The sequence below is a fragment of the Aquarana catesbeiana genome, linkage group LG01 (genome assembly GCF_042186555.1).
Source record: "Aquarana catesbeiana isolate 2022-GZ linkage group LG01, ASM4218655v1, whole genome shotgun sequence".
NCBI classification, from domain to species: Eukaryota; Metazoa; Chordata; class Amphibia; order Anura; family Ranidae; genus Aquarana; species Aquarana catesbeiana.
In genome coordinates, this window is record NC_133324.1 from 454,180,026 (window position 1) to 454,202,692 (window position 22,667).

Consider the following 22,667-nt stretch of genomic DNA (forward strand, 5'->3'; position numbering starts at 1 on the left):
TGAAGAGGTGAGCTGCCATCTAGATAAAGGAAGGCCCGCAGACATGGTGTATCTGGATTTTGCAAAAGCATTTGACACAGTTCCCCATAATGTTGTAAAGCGCTGCATAAACTGTTGGCGCTATAAAACTCCTGAATAATAAATAATAATAATAATAAACGTTTACTGTACAAAGTAAGGCCTGTTGGCATGGACCATGGAGTGAGTACATGGATTGAAAACTGGCTACAAGGGCGAATTCAGAGGGTGGTGATAAATGGGGAGTACTCGGAATGGTCCGGGGTGGAAAGTGGGGTCCCACAGGGTTCTGTCCTGGGACCAATCCTATTTAATTTGTTCATAAATTACCTGGAGGATGGGGTAAACAGTTCAAACTTTGTATTTGCGAACGATACTAAGCTGAGCAGGGCAATAACTTCTCCGCAGGATGTAGAAACCTTGCAAGTAGATCTGATCAAATTAATGGGGTGGGCAACTACATGGCAAATGAGGTTTAATGTGGAAAAATTTAAAATAATGCATTTGGGTGGCAAAAATATGAATGCAATCTACTCACTGAGGGGAGAACCTCTGGGTAAATTAAGGATGAAAAAGGACCTGGGGGTCCTAGTAGATGATAGGCTCAGCAATGGCATGCAATGCCAAGCTGCTGCTAGCAAAGCAAACAGAATATTGGCGTGCATTAAAAAGGGGATTAACTCAGAGATAAAGCGATAATTCTCCCACTCTATAAGACTCTGGTCCGGCCTCTCCTGGAGTATGTCCAGTTCTGGGCACCAGTCCTCAGGAAGGATGTGCTGCAAATGGAGCGAGTACAAAGAAGGGCAACAAAACTAATAAAAGGGACTGGAGGACATTAGTTATGAAGAAAGGTTACGAGCACTGAACTTATTTTCTCTGGAGAACGGACGCTTGAGAGGGGATATGATTTCAATTTCATCGATAGTTTCAAAAAACTATTAGATAAGCACCACAACATACAGGGGTATACAATGTAATACTGACATTGATGGACTTGTGTCTTTTTTCAACCTAAACTACTATGTAAGGACAGTAAATGGTTAACAGGTCTTGTCTAATCATCATTTCACCCACACTGTGAGCAGTGTCCTGTGTGCAGTGTAAATAAAAACAGAGATAAGAAGCAGTGTGAGAAGTGATCCCTTGACTTGTTCTACACACAGGAGGAGAGAACACACCAACGATTAGACTTCTGCAGCCGGTGTCTTGCTGAGAAAGTTCCCTCGGCGGATAAGGACACCCCTGTACTGCGCTAGGAGCCGCCGAAAATAGCCAAAGAAGAAAAACTTCAATCAGCTGTACACGGCGCCTGCGCCCTAGGTCCAGGTTGAAGCCCCACCATCCAAGTGGACCTAGAGGGAGAATAAAAAAGTGCAGAGCGCAACGAGGCCGTGCCCGAAGCGTGGCGAGCAAAGCGAGCCCGCGAGGGGCCCCCTAATAGGTGCCGTGTACAGCTGATTTCTTCTCTATTTTGCTTCGGCTATTTCCGCCGGCTCCTACTGCGCAGGCGCTGCACCTGCGCAGTAGAGGGGGGTCCTTATCCGCCGAGAGGAACTTTCTCGGCAGAACACCGGCATACATATGTCACACGCTCATTGCCATGTGACATGTTTGATCTGTGATCATACCTTCTTCATGCTCAGGTATATCAGATCCTCTCCATGCCATCCTGCCCTGGCCACTGGCATCCTCTAGTTAAATGTGGCAGGCTGGGTAATCTGATTGGCTGGAGGGAGGCAAAGCAACTTAGCAGTCACGCCCTCCCACTCAGTAGAGCAGCGCTATTGGCTGCCTGCTACACAGCTGTCCCTCTCCACTCAGCATCTGAAAGCTGGTGGAAGGGAGAGGGGGCAAGCCACACACCGCTCTGCAATTGCACCCATCTGCGGCAACAAACTCATTGCTGTCCGGACCCCCCCCATCAGCGGCCCTGCTGGGAGCCCTGCTGGGACGAGGAAGAAGAGGTGAGGCAAGGGTCAGCTGCACCCCTAGGCTGCAATGTGCCCTAGGCGGCTGCCTAGTTTGCCTAGTGGGAGCACCGTCCCTGGTAACATGACAAAATGTAGAAAATTTCAAGGGGTATGAATACTTTTTCAAGGCATTGTAGTGAAGAATCTTGACTGAGATTTCAGACGAAATAATCCCCAAAGAAAAAAGGCTAGTAGAGCTAAGAAAAAAGCATCCACCCCTCTAAGACACTAGCAAAAAACTGACGCATGCTGGGCAGAGGAAATTTACACAGAGGCAGGCCTGAGGTATGCTGGGTAGAAGAAGGGTTATACAGTTTTTTCTTTTGCTTGCCAGTGTCTATACCTCCTGTAGGCAGCAATATAACCTGAATGTATCTGAACTTTTGTGGGGCTCAATAGACGATAAAGAAATTAATACAATAAGATGGAACTATGGAAACCTGAGGCAATGCAATTACAACATTTTGCAAGCTCTAATAATAGGAATGCACCGGCAATGTTGGCAATGCTGGAAACATGCAAGAAATAAAATAGTGGTCAATGCAGCACTGACCACTACTTTGCAATTTTTGTTTTTTGGAAAGCTGAGATCAATGTCTTTTTTTATCTCATGCTTTCCAGGATAGAAGAGAGATTTGGGGTCTTATAGGCCCCTTTCACACGAGGCGGATCCGCTCAACGGAGTACGCCAGCTGAGCGGGAGATCGCTCCGGCGGATGACAGGTCCGTCTCTGCTCACTGAGCGGGGAGGGACCTGTCAGAGCCCCGCTGATCTCTATGGGGAGATCAGATGAAAATGGACAGCATGTCCATTTTCATAAGCTCTCATTCGATCCCATAAGATGGATGGCAGATACATCACCATACGTCTGTCTTGAGAGGAATGTATGGCAGACGGGTGTCAGCGAACACATCTTTGCTGACATCTGCCTGCCTATAGGAGTCAATGGAAGGCCCACTCGGATCCACCTGAAAAACGGACAGTGTAAAAAAATAAATAAAAGTAAAGTAAAATAAATAATAATTAAAAAAAAAATGTAAGCGCCCCCATCCCCTTGTGCTCGCGTGCAGAAGCAAACGCATACCCGTAACTGTAAACAGTGTTTGCACCAAACATGTGGGGTATCGCTGCAAACGCTATAGTGAGATAAATAATTCTAGCACTAGACCTCCTCTGTAACTCTACTCTGTAACTGGTAACCTATAAAAAATTTAAAGCGTCGCCTATGGAGATTTATAAGAACCGTAGTTTGGCGCCATTCCATGAGCATGCGCAATTTTAAAGCATGACGCGTTACATATGTATTTACTTGGCATAACATAGTCTTATATTTTACCAAAAAATTGGGTTATATATTGTGTTTTTTTTGCATTATAATTTATTAAAGTGTATTTTTTAAAACTGTGTTTGAAAAATTGCAGCGCAAATAACATGTGACATAAAAAATTGCAATGCCCACCATTTTATTCTCCAGGGCCTCTGCTTAAAAAATAAATAAATAATTATATATATAATGTTTGGGGGTTCAAAGTAATTTTATAGCGAAAAACATTCATTTTTACATGAAGGAGAGAAATGCCAGATTTGGCCCGGTGGGGAAGTAGAAAAAAAAAAAAAAAAAAAAAACGTGATATCTTCACTGTGGCCCTTAGTGCCCCATCTACGAAGACGAAACATAACAATACCTTAAGTACAATTTGCTTTGCCAAGCTTCTTATTTTGATAATAGTACACACATGATCATCAAGACATGCTGGAATTTTAGTTCCACAGATGAGGTATCCTAATGCATTTATGGCAATATGCTATCATTATTGCAGTCACTAAGTATTTTATCTAATTAAAAAAAAAAAAAAAAAAAGTACAAAAAAATAACCATATTTAGCACTAAAAATGATCAGGCAGGTAAAGGGTCTGTGCATGCTGCAAAGTGTGCAAGCATTCAATTTTCTTCCATATCCCAGGCATGCAAGACATTCTGTCTCGTTACGTAATGTCTGTCACCTTAGAAATGACCTGGATGAATGACTTAGATGCAAGAAGTACACATTTTTCTGATTTGTCATTGGCTAAGTCTCTTAAAGATCCAGTTGCCTAATGCTTAGCGTGAACAAGCAGATTTATGGTTTATGGGCACAGTATCTTTCTTTACCTATATTATCATGTCTTTTGTTTCGTCCAAATATTGTTTCTGGTTTTAAAAAGCTGAGTGATGGGGTGTCCTCAATCCATTTCTTCAGAGCCTAGAAAATACAGAAACAGTAACAATGATATTGTTAATGAATGACAAATATAGGAAAATATCATAGTCATAGTACTATTTATAGACAGTTTACATGAGCACTTAGAGCAGTATGAAACTCAAGACCAAAAATGTAATACCTGTATACTGCAACTTCCCAATCATTAGATGTGGTAGCTGTATTCATTTTCTTCTTTGGGGATTTTTTTCCCTCTGTTTTCACCGGGTAATCCGGCCAGTAACACACCCCCAGTGTTAGCTAACCCCCACTCTGGATGAAGGAGCGACAGAGACACCCTTGGACAGCAACACTGTCAGTCTGGGGGGTGTTAATGTACTAGGAGATTTAGATACACTAACAAATTAAGGCAAAACGCCAGCTAACACTTTATAAGCGGTTGCAGCAACAAGTTGTTTTTCCTTTTGGAATAAAGGTTTTACATAAATAAATATAAGCTGATCATTGTAAGCACCCATGTCAGGGGTAAAAGGTTTGTCTCAAGCCTCCAACTGCTACATCTGCAGGACAGCTTGTTCTGTTTAAAAATAAAAGGACTTACTGGCCAGATCACTGGATGAAAATAAAGGAAAGAAAGTCTAAAAAACAAAAAAACAAAAAAAAAAACAAATGCAGCCATCACATCTAAGAACTGGTAAGCTGCAATATATTAAATGTTTGTTTATGGGGTTTAATATCACTTTAAAGAGTAAAGCTGGCTTTACACTAGTACAACTAATAGATAGTGAGGTCAAGTTGCCGTTCATTTTCTACTGCAGTGATGAACATTTTTCATGGTCACACAAATCTTGTTGGAAATTCCGAACGTCAAGAAGGCGCTGACGTACAACAAGCCGAGAAATATGAAGTTCAATAGCCAGTGCGGCTCAAAGATTCCGAGCATGCGTGGAACTTTGTGCGTAGGAATTGTGTACACACGATCGGAATTTCCGACAACGGATTTTGTTGTCGGAAAATTTGAAAGATCCAGATCTCAAATTTTGTGCGACGAAAATTCTGATGGAAAATGTCCGATGGAGCCTACACATGGTCGGAATTTCTGACAACAAGCTCCCATCGAACATTTTCCATCAGAAAATCCGACCGTGTGTTTGGGGAATAACAGTAAATGTGATTTTTGTTCAGGAAAGTTCATGCACACCTAAAATGGAATGTTAAAAGCAAACCTTCTTAAGTATTTTTGAACTACTTTCTCACTTCATCAAACGTTGTGTTGAGAATTTTCATAATAATGTTCAAACAAATATTTGTTCAAAAATCCACTAGTGTATGGCCTCCCCAACCACCTCCCCCTCCCAAAATAAAATGTCCATACTTCTCAGGATCTTGCATCAGAGGCCCAATGCAAGCTGATGAGCTGCAACCAAGTCAATGTACTATATGTAATACAAGTTTTACTACAGGTACATAACAGTACAGTAAAACCTTGGATTGCGAGCATAATTCGCTCTGGAAGCATACTTGTAATCTAAAGCACTTGTATATCAAAGCAAATTTCCCCATAAGAAATAAGGGAAAATCCAATGATTCGTTCCACAACCATTTATTCATAAGTCCTTCAGCTTATGGTCCATATAACAAGATTATAGCAATGTGATAGGTTGTGTAACCATAAAATGTCCATCTACAAATGGCAGCCTCCACAAGGGGATTAGACGCAAAACCCAGCAGGAGCTACAGAGTATTAAAGAGAAGAGAGGCGCCTCTAAGTGTAGCAATATGGTTACATTTAATGAAGGTACAACATTTAGCAAGTCACATGGTTGATGATTAAAAGAGGCACATCTAAGTATGCAGGCATCTGGGGTGAAGCTGTCCACATAGACCTTCCTGCGCACCGCCGGCTCTCACAGCTGTCGGTCTGCAATCATGATCGGGAAGACTACCCTGCAGTAGAGCGATCTGAAAGCAAGGCTTGAAGCGCTCGTAGAGAGCAGCATGGAAGAGACGACGTCAATGGAGGTGCAGAGGATGGTCTATGTGGACAGCTTTACCCCGGAAGCCTGCATACCCCGGATGTGCCTTTTAATCATCAACCATGTGAGTTGCTAAATGTTGTACCTTCATTAAATGGAACTGTATTGCTACACTTAGAGGCGCCTCTTCTCTTTTATACTCAGTTGTGATGTGGCGCTACTTGTATATATCAAGACATCGCTTGTATATCAAGTCAAAATTTATTTAAAAATTTTGCTTGTCTTGCAAAACGCTCTCAAACCAAGGTTCTACTGTACATGAATTATAACAAGACCAAATGCATATATGGTATAATGGCTTCATGTAACAATGAAACAAGAAAAAGCCTGCTTGTTTAATAAGCTCGGGCAAATGCAATGATTATGTGCAAAGACAATAATCCACAGCAGCCAATTAGAATCCACCTTTTTCCTTACTTTACTAAGATCAGCTGAAATAGGGTTGGTTGCTACAGTATAGGTAACTTTACATTACATAAACCTATCAACAATAACAATGTTAGCAGTTGTCAGAGACAAATTTATAAGACCTCTCGTACAGTCCCCTCTTTGAAGCACCTCTTCTAACAGTCTTTTCTGTCCTCTAATAAGTGTGGCACCTCTGCCCATAATTATGTGGCATATATGTAACAGTGATTTTTCAACAATCACAAAAATAAATGGATAAAGTGATAAACCAGAGAACGTGATTTTGGCAGTGGTAAAAGTATAATGGAGCACTGCCGCATGCTATCTTTTATACGTTGTTTTATCCAATGGCCGAGTCACCACAATCGTTCGCTTCATAGTCTGCATTGAATATCACTCGCTTATATTGACTCGCTGGCCCCACTGGGATTTTACCCTTCAGCAGGACCCTAAACTTCCCAGGTCAGGGGTGTTTAGGTACCTTCAAGTCAAACATTTTTATATATCTATGGTCTATTTGTGGACATCCCTAGATCAGCTTTCATCCTTTGAGGGCATGTGTACTAAAGATTTCCATTCTCCAGGCCTCATATCTAGGTTGTATTCCCATATGGCTAATGAGACTTTGCCCTTTGTGTGTTCATAGGTGGGCACTCTAGAACCCAAGTATTGGATGGCTATTTGAGAGGCCATCAAATCCTGTTCTCAATCCATCCCTGAACGGATTGCTAAATTTGTTCCTGTTTTCAGGGTTGTAGGAAGACTGAACTCATCTCTACATTTGGTGGACGTGTTCCCTGGCGTGGGACTTCTTTGGAATCCTTTCAACAATAAACCACATTTGACAGACCACTCTTCCCTGGGCCTACCGTGGTGCTTGAACTTCCCAACAGGGAGTTTAAACCTCTTCTGCAGGTCACCACAGCTGCTAAGCAGAAGCAGGCAGAGGCCTGGAAAACCCCTAGGCTGAGCCTCACCGAAACTAAAAATAGGGTCAAGATTCATGGAAAAAATAGAAGCCACACTGCAGGATAGTGTGCCTGTGCAGACTTGGCTATGGCTGATCATGTTCACTTTTTATCTACAGACTAACCCCCAGGACCCCTTCCCTCCAATTCTGTCTGCTCTTAACATACAGTGGGTAAAATAAGTATTGAACTCATCACTATTTTTCTAGGTGTGTATATTTTATAAAGGTGCTATTGACAGGAAATATTCACCACATCGGTAACAACCCATGCAATCCATACATACAAAGAAACCAAAACAAATAAGTTCAGAAATTAAGTTATGTGTAGGGATGAGCACCAGAACATGCGAACAGACAAAAAATTTGTGCGAACACTGTTAAAGTCTATAGGACACGAACGTGAAAAATCATAAGTGTTCATTTTAAAAGGCTTATACGCAAGGTATTGCCATAAAAAAGTGTTTGGGGACCCGGGTACTGCCCCAGGGGACATGTATCAATACAAAAAAAGGGTTTTAAAACAGCTGCTTTTTCAGGAGCAGTGATTTTAATAATGTTTGATGTGAAACAATAAAAATGAAATATTCCTTTAAATATCTTGCCTGGGCTGTCCCCTTAGGCTGCCTGTAAAATTAGTGCCTCTTTCTCATGTTTATAACAGTACCGCAACAAAATGACATTTCTAAAAGGAAAAAATGTCATTTAAAAATGCTTGCGGCTGTAATGTATTGTTGTATCCGGGCAATATACATTAAAAAAAAAAAATGGCGTGGGTCCCCCCCCCCCCCCCCCAGTCCATTCGGGTCTGGTATGGATATTAAGGAAAACTCCACACCAAAATTAAAAAAAAAAAAAAAATTGCGTGAGGGTCCCCCCCAAAATCCATACGAGGCCCTTCAGGTCAGGAGAGCGCCCCCCCCCTGAACTGTACCAGGCCACATGCCCTCACCCCCCCAAAGCACCTTGTCCCCATGTTGATGAGGACAAGGGACTTATCAATTTTTTTTAATTTTGGCATGGAGTTCCCCTTAATATCCATACCAGACCCGAATGGAGTGGTGGTGGGGGGGGGGGACCCACACCATTTTTTTCAATTACTTTTTATGTATATTGCCAGGATCCGACAATACATTACAGCCGCGAGCAATTTTACCCATTCACTTATTTAGGGGTACAGTGTATCCCAAAGCACCCTCCCCATGTTGAGGGCATGTGGCCTGGTACGGTTCAAGAGGGGGGCACTCTCTCGTCATCTCCCCCTTTCCTGCGGCCTGCAAGGTTGCATGCTTGGATAAGGGCCTGGTATGGATTTTGGGGGGGCCCCACGACAATTTTTTTAAAACTTTTAACGCGGGGTTCCCCTAAAATCCATACCAGACCTGAAGTAAACAGTTGATTTATAATAAATGGCTTCAGCTAAACACTAACCATGAGTGAAAGAAATGTTTTTGTGTTATCATTCATATTCTCTGAAAAATGGTCAAGAAATCAAATTCTGCCAGGGTATGTAAACTTATGAGCACAAATTGAGATATATATATATATATATATATACCGTATTTATCGGCGTATAACACGCACTTTTTTCCCCTTAAAATCAGGGGAAAGTCGCAGGTGCGTGTTATACGCCGATCCCCTGCGATCCCGAGCTGTCAAAGTGTCAAAATCGCCGACAGCGATTTGAAAATGGCGCCGCCGGCGCCGAAATACACAGAGCCGGTCCTCGGCTCTTTCCGGCGGCTCTCGTTTACTTTCGGCTCCACTCGTAGTCCCGAGCGGAGCTATCCGAACCTACTCGGATAGCTCCGCTTGGGACTACGAGTGGAACCGAAAGTGAACGAGAGCCGCCGGAAAGAGCCGAGGACCGGCTCTGTGTATTTCGGCGCCGGCGGCGCCATTTTCAAATCGCGGTCGGCGATTTTGAAGCCCACAAAGCAGGGACAGGGGATCGAAGCCTGCACTGGGGCAAGGCTGCACTGGGGAAGGCTGCACTGGGGCAAGGCTGCACTGGGGCAAGGCTGCACTGGGGCAAGGCTGCACTGAGAAGGCTGCACTGGGGAAGGCTGCACTGAGAAGGCTGCACTGAGAAGGCTGCACTGAGAAGGCTGCACTGACATGGCTGCACTGACATGGCTGCACTGGGGAAGGCTGCACTGACATGGCTGCACTGACATGGCTGCACTGACAAGGCTGCACTGGGGAAGGCTGCACTGACATGGCTGCACTGACAAGGCTGCAGTGGGGAAGGCTGCACTGACATGGCTGCACTGGGGCAAGGCTGCACTGAGAAGGCTGCAATGATCGGCATTTAAATGTAAGTTTTTTTCCCTTCAACTTCCCTCCTAAAAGTTTTTTTTTCCTTAAAATTCCCTTCTAAATTGGGGTGCGTGTTATACGCCGGTGCGTGTTATACGCCGATAAATACGGTATATATATATATATATATATATATATATATATATATATCAAATACACTGCCACTAACTAACCTGTCTGCCTAATCTAGCTCAAACAATCTCTGTCCACACACTATACACGGCCGCTATGTAAGCAGCCTTATATAGTGTGGAGCGTGGAATTCGTCCCCCTAAGCCATGATTGGCCAAAGGCACCCTGCTTTTGGCCAATTATGGCTCTCTCAGCAGAGCGTGCTGTGATTGGCCAAAGCATGCAGGTCAGGTGCATGCTTTGGCCAATCATACAGCAATGCACTGCGATCTCGTAGTGCATTATGGGGCGTTCCGCGGTGCTCAAATTTCCCACAAACTCCCCATAATATTCGCTGTTCCGCAAACACCCGATGTTCGAGTCGAAATTACGTTCAGTTCGAACATCGAGCTTATCCCTAGTTATGTGTAATAAAATGGAATGACACAGGGAAAAGGTACTGAACACGTGAATAAAGGGAGGTGCAAAAATGCATAAAAAGCCAAGACACCAGCTGAAATCTATCAGTAATTGGAAAGCAGTCCTGCCCCTTGTCAGTGCAAATTAATATCAGCTAGTTCAGGCTCAACTGATGGCCTATAAAAGGGTTTCTCATTATCAAGGTGTCACACAAGAAACATCTCATGATGGGTAAAAGCAAAGAGCTCTCTCAAGACCTTTGCAACCTTATTGTTGCAATATTTACTGATGGCATAGGTTACAAAAGGATTTCTAAACTTCTGAATGTTCCAGTGAGCACTGTTGGGGCCATAATGCGGAAGTGGAAAAAACATAAATTTCACCATAACCCGACCATGACCAGGTACTTTTCACAAGATTTCTGACAGGAGTGAAAAGGAATATCAGAAGAGTTTTCCAAGAGCCAAGGACCACTTGGACCTCTTGTGGAGAGCTTCAGAAAGACCTGGAATTAGCAAGTACAATTCTTTCAAAAAAAATAAGTAATGCACTCAACCACCATGGCCTGTATGCACACAAGACTCCATTGCTGAAGAAAAAAAAATTGTTGAAGCTCGTTTAAAGTTTGCAGCACAACATTTAGACAAGCCTGTGAAATACTGGGAGAATATAGTCTGATCAGATGAGACCAAAATTGAACTCTGGATGCCATAATACACATCATGTTTGGAGGTCAAATGGCACTGCGCATCACCCCAAAAACACCATTTTTTTTTTTGTTTTTCAGCATACAGTACTGGCAAACTTCATATCATTGAAGGAAGGATACATGGAAAAATGTACCAGGACATTCTTGATAAAAAATCTGCTGACACCTACCAGGGTGAAGATGATGAAATGAGGGTGGATATTTCAGCAAGACAATAATCTCAAACACAAAGCCAAGGAAACTCTCAAATTGGTTTCAAAGAAAGAAAATAAAATTGCTAGAATGGCCCAGCCAATCACCTGAAATGAATACAATAGAAAATCTATGGAAAGAACTAAAGCTCAGATTTCATATAAGTTAGAAGAGTATGAGGGGTGAATGTGAGGCAATTATGACCCTACGAAAGGTATCATCCCATATAAGACAATTACCAAATGAGAACAAAAATGGGGAGGAACTTTACATGTACCATGCAGGGTCTAATAAATACACATACCAAAAAGGCTTAAAAAAATAAACAAATCTTTAATTTCCATATACAAATGGTTAGCTTTCAAAAAGTTGAATACAACTGGTTAAAACCGCAGTTACTGTAAGTCTATCCAGGATGTGCTGGTCCTGGCTGAAGAATCAAGAAAACTGGCCTACGCATTTTGCGGGGAATCCCGCTTCATCAAGGCCTTAGATTGGAGCACAAATTTGTACATATACTGCAAAGATATACAAAAAATATTATTGACAAATAACATATATAAAACATTAACATATTACCAAGAAATATTAAACATTAAAAACTTTCAATACACTGAGTCACGTTACTTAAAATTTTTGTAATGGTATCTTAATAGAGCTTGTTACATACAACACAGCATGTCATGGGCAAAGTGAGTGGGCAGGGAGGACAAATTATCTCAAGTAAAATATAAGTATAAACATAAACTGTATTCTAACATTTACATTTATACCTAGAAAACTACCAAGAAGACTGCTGATTCACCTGTGTAATTTTTGTCAGCCGGTCCAGTGGAGGAGAAGCTTGGGGAGCCCGTGGGGATTAACTCTGTGTCCCCCCACAAGAAACAGACTCCTATGTGATGATGGTGATAAAGTAAACTTAGTGATAATAGATACATGGAGGCTAAGGAAGGAGAAGGAAAGAGAAAGGGTTGGGGGAGGAGGAAAAAGGAAAGGAGCGAAAAGGAAATGAGGGAGAGGGAGGGGGGGGGGGAGAGGGAGAGGGGGGGAGAGGGAGAGGGGGGGAGTGGGAGAGGGGGGGAGTGGGAGAGGGAGGGGGGGTAAAGGGAGGGGAGGTAAAAAAAAAAAAGGGGGGGGGGAGAGAGAAATGGATGGGGGGAGGGAGAGAAAGGGGAATGGGAAAGACTACTGGAAAGAAAGAAAGGGAGGGTGAGGAAAGAGGGAAAGGGAGGAAGAGAGGAAGACCGGAAAACCAAATAGGGAGGGGAAGAAGGGAAGGAAAAAGAGGGAAAGCAAAGAAGGGGTGGGAGAGAGGGGGGAGGGTAAAGTGGGGGGAAGGAAAAGAGGGGGGAGAAAGGGGAGAATGGGGGGGAGGGAAAGAGGGGGGAGGGGAGGGGGAAGAAAAAAAGTGGGGGAGTAAGAAAATCTTACCTTAAACAATCAAAAGGGGCCAGAACTGGGTCAAAAGAGTGTACCAAGTTACAAGAGGCAAAACTGAAGGGTGAATCAAGCCACACCTAAGCTTTTGCTTATCCTTGCAGCATAGATGGAAACGTGAAAAAAATCTATATGAAAACCAATAAAAGGTTTATTCAAATCACTATAAATAAAGTGAACCCAGAAAGTAGAACACAGATAGAGGAAATGCACTGGAAATTTCATCCCTTTTAAAGGCTTCCTCACCTATACTAACGGCTTACTGGTTGCGAATACTTCCTCCGTCTGTGTCTTCAAATGAATGATCAGCCACATACATGCAGCCATGAGTGGAGGTTTTTTTATGCATAAGGGAGTCTGTTTCAATTGCAGGGGGAGGGTGGGGGAATCCCTGAGACCGTTCCTGTAGCCCGGATCACAAGTCTAGGAGGGCCATGTTTAGAGGTCGACCGATATATCGGCCGATATTTGGCATTTTTTACTTAATCGGCATTGGCCGATTGTGCTGATAAAAAAGGCAGATTATAACTTTAGCGGGACTTGCAAATGACTTCTGTAATTGAAGTCAGTGCAAGTTGCCTGAAGTTATCTGTGGAAAGACTTCTCTCCTCTCTGGGCAGCCTGCCAAGTCTGATAAGAAGATACATTGTATCTCTTCAGGTTCTTTTATCAATGAGCTGAACTCAGTGTGGAGGAGTTCTCAGTTTAACCATTTAAAGACTAAATCTTTTCTGACACTTGTTGCTTACAAGTAAAAATCCTGTATTTTCTGCTAGAAAATCACTTAGAACCCCCAAACATTATATATATATATTTTTTATCAGAGACCCTAGGGAATAAAATAGCGGTTGTTGCAATATTTTATGTCACAAGGTATTTGCGCAGCGGTCTTTCAAACGCAATTTTAAAAAAAAAAAATACACTAATGAAATAAAAAAAAATAAGCAGTAAAGTTAGCCCTTTTTTTTCGTCCAAAAGTTTTGATTACCTGTTTTTGTGTATTTAATATTTAAGATATAGTTATTTTTTTTAATCTAAATTATACATACAAGTGAACTGATTGGAGGTTTGTTTTGTTTGATACAGAAATTTTTTTACATTTAAACATTTATTACTTAAGGTTGCTTTCACACTGGAGCGGGCAGGCGTTGACGGTAAAACGCTGTTAGTTGTAGCAGCGATTTACTGTCATTTTAGCGGCGCTATTCGGCTGCTAGCGGGGCGCTTATAACCCAGCTAGCGGCCGAGGAAGGGGTTAAGTGCGCCCCTGAATCGCTGCTGCCGAAACGCTTTGCAGGCGCTTCGGCAGCAGTGCGCATTCATTTCAATGGGCAGGAGTGGTGGAGGAGCGGTATATACACCGCTCTAAAGATGCTGCTTGCAGGACTTTTTTTTAACATCCTGCCAGCGCATCGCCTCAATGTGAAAGCACTCGGGATATCACACTGAGACTGCAGGGGAGCCGTTTTGCAGGCACTTTACAGGCGCTATTTTTAGCCCAAAAGCACCTGAAAAACACCCCAGTGTGAAAGGGGTCTAACTGTTAGATTTTATGAGATGAAGGGTAAAAAAAACAAAACAAGAAGAAAAAAAAAAAAAAAAAATCGGCCTAATATAACGGCAACATATATCGGCCACCGTGATTTCTAAATATCGGCATCGGCCAGAGGAAAACTCATATCGGTCGACCTCTAGCCATGTTGGATCCGGAGGGATGGGAACGGGCTCATCTGTCCACCGACCTGCCAGTATGGGTGTAGACCAAAGCAGCTGTATACACCCCGTGAAAGTCCCTCTCCAGTGCGTACCACCCGCCAAGTAGGCGGTGTGGTGGGTCTCTCCCAGCTGATAAGCTCAGAGGGAGAGATGCCCATATGGATGGAAGAGATGGGGGACAGGAACTGGCAGCGCACCCGAAAACACCCCTGTGCGGTCCCGGATGTTACAGGGATAGAAAGTGAGGTGGATACTATAACCACACCTCCACCAACACCCACAGGCAATGGGCAGACACAGCCATGGCCAAACCTACCATAACCGCATATTGACAAAATACTGGTAAAGCAAAAAACAAAAATCAAAACTAATCTCAACACATGAAAATGGGTTTAATTTGGGGTAATTTATAACAAAAATCATGTTTAAGTATGTAACAACAATGCCATTGCAGCCTACCTGCCCATCTTTCATATAGCCCATAATCTGCCAAAGTGCATTTACAGTACAAGCTTTAATACAAACACTGTAATAAGATATACAGCGTATTAATGTTTAATTTCTTATTAACAATTATGTTTCTGGCTAGAGGGTCTATTGCAGGGAAGGGGGGGGGCATTAAAAAAAAAGGGAGGGGGGGGGGTTAAAAAAAAAAAAATTACACAGGTGTATCAGCAGTCTTCTTGGTGGTTTTCTAGGTATGAATGTAGATGTTTATACTTATATTTTACTTGAGATAATTTGTCCTCCCTACCCACAAGCTCTATTAGGATACCATTACAAAAAATTTAAAGCAACATGACTCAGTATATTGCAAGTTTTTAATGTTTAATATTTCTTGGTAATACAGTGGGGATGGAAAGTATTCAGACCCCCTTAAATGTTTCACTCTTTGTTATATTGCAGCCATTTGCTAAAATCATTAAAGTTCATTTTTTTTCCTCATTAATGTACACACAGCACCCCATATTGACAGAAAAACACAGAATTGTTGACATTTTTGCAGATTTATTAAAAAAAGAAAAACTGAAATATCACATGGTCCTAAGTATTCAGACCCTTTGCTGTGACACTCATATATTTAACTCAGGTGCTGCCCATTTCTTCTGATCATCCTTGAGATGGTTCTACACCTTCATTTGAGTCCAGCTGTGTTTTGTTGTACTAATTGGACTTGATTAGGAAAGCCACACACCTGTCTATATAAGACCTTACAGCTCACAGTGCATGTCAGAGCCAATGAGAATAATGAGGACAAAGGAACTGCCTGAAGAGCTCAGAGACAGAATTGTGGCAAGACACAGATCTGGCCAAGGTTACAAACAAATTTCTGCTGCACTTCAGGTTCCTAAGAGCACAGTGGCCTCCATAATCCTTAAATGGAAGACGTTTGGGACGACCAGAACCCTTCCTAGAGCTGGCCGTCCAGCCAAACTGAGCTATTGGGGGAGAAGAGCCTTAGTGAGAGAGGTAAAGAAGAACCCAAAGATCACTTTGGCTGAGTTCCAGAGATGCAGTCGGGAGATGGGAGAAAGTTGTAGAAAGTCAACCATCACTGCAGCCCTCCACCAGTCGGGGCTTTATGGCAGAGTGGCCTGACGGAAGCCTCTCCTCAGTGCAAGACACATGAAAGCCCACATGGAGTTTGCTAAAAAAAACACCTGAAGGACTCCAAGATGGTGAGAAATAAGATTCTTTGGTCTTATGAGACCAAGATAGAACTTTTTGGCCTTAATTCTAAGAGGTATGTGTGGAGAAAGCCAGGCACTGCTCATACCCTGTCCAATACAGTCCCAACAGTGAAGCATGGTTGTGGCAAGATCATGCTGTGGGGGTGTTTTTCAGCTGCAGGGACAGGACGACTGGTTGCAATCGAGGGAAAGATGAATGCGGCCAAGTACAGGGATATCCTGGATGAAAACCTTCTCCAGAGTGCTCAGGACCTCAGACTGGGCTGAAGGTTTACCTTCCAACAAGACAATGACACTAAGCTAAAATAATGAAGGAGTGGCTTCACAACAACTCTGTGACTGTTCTTGAATGGCCCAGCCAGAGCCCTGACATAAACCCAATTGAGCATCTCTGGAGAGACCTAAAAATGGCTGACCACTAACGTTTACCATCCAACCTGACAGAACTGGAGAGTATCTGCAAGGAGGAATGGCAGAGGATCCCCAAATCCAGGTGTGAAAAACTTGTTGCATCTTTCCCAAAAAGACTCATGGCTGTATTAGATAAAAAGGGTGCTTCTGCTATATACTGAGCAAAGGGTCTGAATACTGATATTTCAGTTTTTCTTTTTTAATATATCTGCAAAAATGTCAACAATTCTGTGTTTTTCTGTCAATATGGGGTACTGTGTGTACATTAATGAGGAAAAAATATGAACTTAAATGATTTTAGCAAATTGTTAAAATATAACAAAGAGTGAAAAATTTAGGGGGGTCTGAATACTTTCCGTCCCCACTGTATATGTTAATGTTTATATACGCTATTTGTCAATAATATGTTTGTATATCTTTGCTGTATATGTACAAATTTGTGCTCCAATCTAAGGCCCTGGTGAAGCGGGATTCCCCGCGAAACATGTAGGCCAGTTTTCGCGATTCTTCAGCCAGGACCAGCACATCCTGGATAGACTTGCTGTAACTGCAGTTTTAACCAGTTGTATTCAACTTTTTTAAATCTAACCATTTGTATATGGAAATTAAAGATTTGTTTATTTTTTACGCCTTTTTGGTATGTGTATTTATTAGACGCTGCAAGGTACATGTAAAGTCCCACCCCATTTTTGTTCTCATTCGGTAATTGACAGAGTTCATATAGTTACATAGATAGTCAGGTTGAAGAAAAAAAAAAAAAAGACACAAGTCCATCTAGTTCAACCAATAAAAAAAAAAAAAAAACACAAACACAACCATATAATCCCATATACACAAAACTTTACCCACAGTTGATCCAGAGGGAGGCAAAAAACTCCAGCAAAAGCATGATTTTTTTAAAGCAATCTACTGAGCTGGCCAGAACCACCTCTGGAGGAGTCTACTCCATTTTCACAGCTCTTACTGTGAAGAAACCTTTCCGTATTTGGAGATGAAATCTCTTTTCCTCTAGACGGAAAGAGTGCCCCCTTGTCCTCAGTGTTGACCGTAAAGTGAATAACTTACACCAAGTTCACTATATGGACCTCTTATATATTTATACATGGTGATCATATCCCCCCTTAATCTCCTCTTCTCAAGAGAGAATACATTCAGTTCTACTAACTCTCCTCACAGCTGAGCTCCTCCATGCCTCATATCAGTTTGGTAAAAAAGAGAGAGAGGAGCGCCACTAAGTAAAATCATTTATTCACCAATATAAAAACAAAGTATCAACTTACATTTAGGAGCGGTATATAGAACAGACGCTCATGTGCCATACAGACCCTGCGCAGGCTCAGAAACGCGTTGTGTTTTTTCTCCTCATTGACAACATTGCCAGCGGCTTCCTGGGCTGCCGCTCCGTCCTCCCGCAGAGACAGGCTGTGTACCGTCCTGGCCTCCCCGCCAGACTGCGTCGTGTTTGGAGGCATCCCCGGGGAATCACTGACTGTTCCCTTCCCCCTCTGACATCAGGAATCACATCTGTCTGTTCTATATACCGCTCCTAAATGTAAGTTGATACCTTGTTTTTATATTGGTGAATAAATGATTTTACTTAGTGGCGCTCCTCTCTCTCTTTTTTACCTGGATGGATCTGAGTTTGACTTCTCTCAACAAGAAGAGCTGCCTTTCGTGAATCTGGCCACACAAATTCCCACAAGAAAAGAAAAGTTTTATTCCGGTGTTTTGTTTTACCTATGACTTATCCTCCAGGGATCCTCTCCTGCTTTATAGACTGTTTCCTGGCTCCTGTCCAAGACTTCCAACACCGTCCTGATTACACCGTGATTGATCCAGCTTTTAGACTTTATAATTTTATTAACTTTTATAGTCATTTTGCCTTATAGCCTCTGAGTGCCAGTTTACTTGTTTTTCATATCAGTTTGGTTGCCCTTCTCTGCACTTTCTCCAGTTCCCCGATATCCTTTTTGTGAACTGGTGGCCCAAAACTGAACTGCATATTCCAGATGAGGTCTTACTAATGATTTGTACAGGGGCAAAATGATATCTCTCTGTCTGGAGCCCATGCCTCTCTTAACCGCTTCAGCCCCGGAAGAATTTACCCCCTTCCTGACCAGAGCGTTTTTTGCGATTCGGCTCTGCTTCGCTTTAACTGACAATTGCGCGGTCGTGGGACGTGGCTCCCAAACAAAATTGATGTCCTTTTTCCCCACAAATAGAGCTTTCCTTTGATGGTATTTGATCACCTCTGCGGTTTTTATTTTTTGCGCTATAAACAAAAAAATAGCGACAATTTTGAAAAAACGCAATATTTTTTACTTTTTGCTATAATAAATATCCCCCAAAAGTAATTAAAAAAACATTTTTTTTCCTCAGTTTAGGCTGATACGTATTCTTCTACATATTTTTGGTAAAAAAAACCAAAAAAACGCAATAATCGTTTATTGATTGGTTTGCGCAAAAGTTATAGCGTTTACAAAATAGGGGATAGTTTTATGGCATTTTTATTAATAACTTTTTTTTTTACTAGTAATGGCGGCGATCAGCGATTTTTATTGTGACCATGACATTATGGCGGACACGTCAGACATTTTTGACACATTTTTGGGACCATTGTCATTTATACAGCGATCAGTGCTATAAAAATGCACTGATTCCTGTGTAAATGACACTGGCAGTGAAGGGGTTAACCACTAGGGGGCGGGGAGGGGTTAAGTCAGTACTAGGGACTGTTTTCTAACTGTAGGGGGGATGGGCTAGCTGTGACACGTCACTGATCTCTGCTCCTGATGACAGGGAGCAGAGATCAGTGACACTGTCACTAGGCAGAACGGGGAGATGCTGTTTACATTAACATCTCCCTGTTCGTCCTCTCCGTGAGGTGATTGCGGGTATCCCCGCGGTGATTGAGTCAGCGGGACCCGCGACCCGAAGGCGTGCACGCAATGGCACTGTGGGGAATTCAATGGGACTTACCTGTACGCTCATTTGCCCAGCTGTGCCATTCTGCCGACGTACATCAGCGTGCGCCGGTCAGAAAGTGGTTAATACAAGAAAGGACTTTGCTAGCTTTGTAAACCGCAGCTTGGCATTGCATGCTATTATTAGGCTTATGATCTACCAAAAACCCCAGATCCTTCTCCACTATGGATTCTCCCAGTTGTACTCCCCCTAGTATGTATGATGCATGCATATTCTTAGCCCCCAAACTGACATCCTGTAAGGATGTTATTCCACTGCATAGCTTGGTGTCATCTGCAAAGACTCAAATGATACTTTTAATCCCAGACCCTATATTATTTATAAAGATATTAAAAAGTAAGGGTCCCAACACTGAACCTTGGGGTACACCACTGATAACCTTAGATTGTTCAGAGTATGAATCATTAACCACTACTCTCTGAATTCGGTTTTTTAGTTCTCTATCCATTTACAAATTGATCTTTCCAAGCCTGTAGGCTTTACCTTATACATGAGCTGTGTGTGGGGAACTGTGTCAAAGGCTTTTGAAAAATCCAAGTATACCACGTCCACAGCTACACCATTTTTCAAGGTTTTACTTAACTCCAAATAAAAAGAAATCAGGTTTGTTTGACAACTTCTGTCTTTCATGAATCCATGCTGTCTGTTGCTTAAAATATTTTTTACCAGCAAGAACTCATCTATGTGGTCTTTTATTAAACTCTCTAGTATCTTCCCGACTATAGAAGTTAAACTAACAGGTCTATAGTTACTTGTTAAAGACTTTGATCCCTTTTGAAATATAGGCACCACATCGGCCTTACGCCAATCCAGTGGTACTATTCCAGTCAATAAAGGGGTTGTAAACCCTCTTTTTTTTTTTTTTTTTAAAAAAAACAAACATGTCATACTTACCTCCACTGTGCAGTTAGTTTTACACAGAGTGGCCCGATCCTCCTGTTCTGGGGTCCCTCAGCGGCACGGGTGGCTCCTCCCTGCATCAAGTTTCCACGTTGGAGAAGACTCTCCTAGGGTGGACACCCGTGCGGGCACGCTCCTGAGTCCTGCATCTGTGTCCATTCACACAGAATGCAGGACTCGGCCCCACATCATTCGATTTGATTGACAGCAGTGGGAGCCAATGGCTGCGCTGCTATCAATGTATACAATCAGGACACGAGACACCAGCTAGAGCTTGTATGCTCATTCCTGGCCGGAGGATGACAGGGTTCAGGTAAGTAAAATGGGGGGGTTGGGGAGCTGCAGCACTACAGAAGGTTTTTCACCTTTACCTCTAGCCGACCAGCCTCCATCATTATATGGCAGAAGGTCGGCACGATCCCGTGAGCCGTCATAGTTGTACGTTGGCTCCTTTAAGTGGGATAGCAGGTGTGCACCTGCTGCACTGCGGGGGTGCCGATGCGCATGGCCGGCGGTTGCGATGACCGACGGCCACACGCGGGCACGGGAGGCAGAACAGCGACCTGTATGTGTGTAAACACACAAATCCCTGTTCTATGAGAACAGGCAGATTGTGAGTTCCTACTAGCTAGGAACAACGATCTGTCATCTCCTATACTCAGTCCCCTCCCCCCACAGGGAACACAGTTAACCCCTTGATCGCCCCCTAGTGTTAACCCCTTCCCTGCCAGTGACATTTACAGAGTAATCAGTGCATTTATATAGCACTGATCGCTCTATAATTGTCAATGGTCCCAAAAATGTATCAAAAGTCTCTGATCTGTTCGCCATAATGTCACAGTCCCGATAAAAATCAAATTTTTACTGTAATGATAAAAACTATGTTCTTTGCTCTGTAATGAATAAAATTAAAATGGAACCAGGAATAAGTATAGGGACTTTTTTTCCACCCCAAGCTATAAATGACTGTACCCATCAGGAAACACTCTATTTAACTGTCATTATCTAGTTTTTGCAGAAATAATTACCGCTACTAAAGCTCTGGTATTCACAAAGAGCAGTGTGCGTGTCTCTGGATTTTCACGATAGGATTCAGATAGGATAAACTGCAACTCTTCCAGCTTTGGATTTTCATTATCCTTTGCAATTTCCAACAGTTGTGGCAACTTAACTGTGAAAAAAAAAAAAAAATACATAATGGGTTTAGAAAATTGCCAGCCTAAATGCTTTATCAAGAGATGTATTTTAGTTGACCAGATTGTTTGCAGATCAGCTACAAACAGAATGTTTAATTCTAAATAAGGACCATGGCCGTACAACAATATTTGAAGTAACAGAAGGGTAGCCCCTACACAGTCTTGCTATATTTACCACATCCATTATATCTAAATCAGTGAACTTCAGTAACAGTTGTCTCTTACACAGCAGATGTGTCTCAATCAAAACACCTGTGTTTAAAAAAATTGTTGGATGAATGTGACAAGCATTTGCCCAGCCCTGATCCTCAGCTCCATCTAGTTCCCATAAAACTGTATTTTTTTCTGAAATACCTCAATCAGAAAAGAAAACACACTAGATAGAATTGATGATCAGAGGCTATCACTATATTAGGCAAAATATGGCTAGAATTTGTTAAGGCTGGGCAATTGCCTTTCACATTCATCCAACAAAACATTTTATGAATAGACCTCACTGTGTCCAATCAAGACTAAGAATTAAAGCGGTTGTATAGTCTTTTTTTTAACTTTTACCTACAGGTAAGCCTATAATAAGGCTTACCTGTAGGTAAAAAAAATATCTCCTAAACCTTTACGGTTTAGGAGATATTCCCCTTGCTATGCGCCGCTGACTGCAGAGGCGCATGCGCACAGGGGATTCTCGGCTGAAGCTCGGCAGCTGCCGGACCTAGCCGAGCAAGAACTCTCCCGCGCGCATGCGTAGGAGTGATGACATCGCGGCTCCAGCCACTCACAGCGCTGGAACCGCGACACCCGGAAGACACGCTGAGGCAACATGACAGCTCCCTCGGCGTGGACCAGGTAAGATACTGACGCCTCGTTCTAAGGTAAGTATTTCATAATGAGCTAGTATGCGGTGCATACTAGCTCATTATGCCTTTTGCTTTACAGGGTTAAAAAAGAAAAAAAAAATTTGCGGGTATACAACCGC

The 22,667-nt window shown here is 42.6% G+C and overlaps 1 protein-coding gene across 2 annotated transcripts in view; it reads right to left on the reverse strand.

Moving 5' to 3' along the window:
- The window catches only part of LOC141148939 (antiviral innate immune response receptor RIG-I-like), a 171,229-nt gene that overhangs the window by 24,370 nt on the left and 124,192 nt on the right, over positions 1–22,667 (reverse strand). For both annotated transcript variants that reach the window (XM_073636850.1, XM_073636840.1), the window contains exons 15-16: positions 21,527–21,669; positions 4,145–4,235 (exon numbers count right to left, since the gene is read on the reverse strand). In XM_073636850.1, the coding sequence (XP_073492951.1) occupies positions 4,145–4,235; positions 21,527–21,669 (234 nt within the window). The remainder of the gene's footprint in view (positions 1–4,144; positions 4,236–21,526; positions 21,670–22,667) is intronic.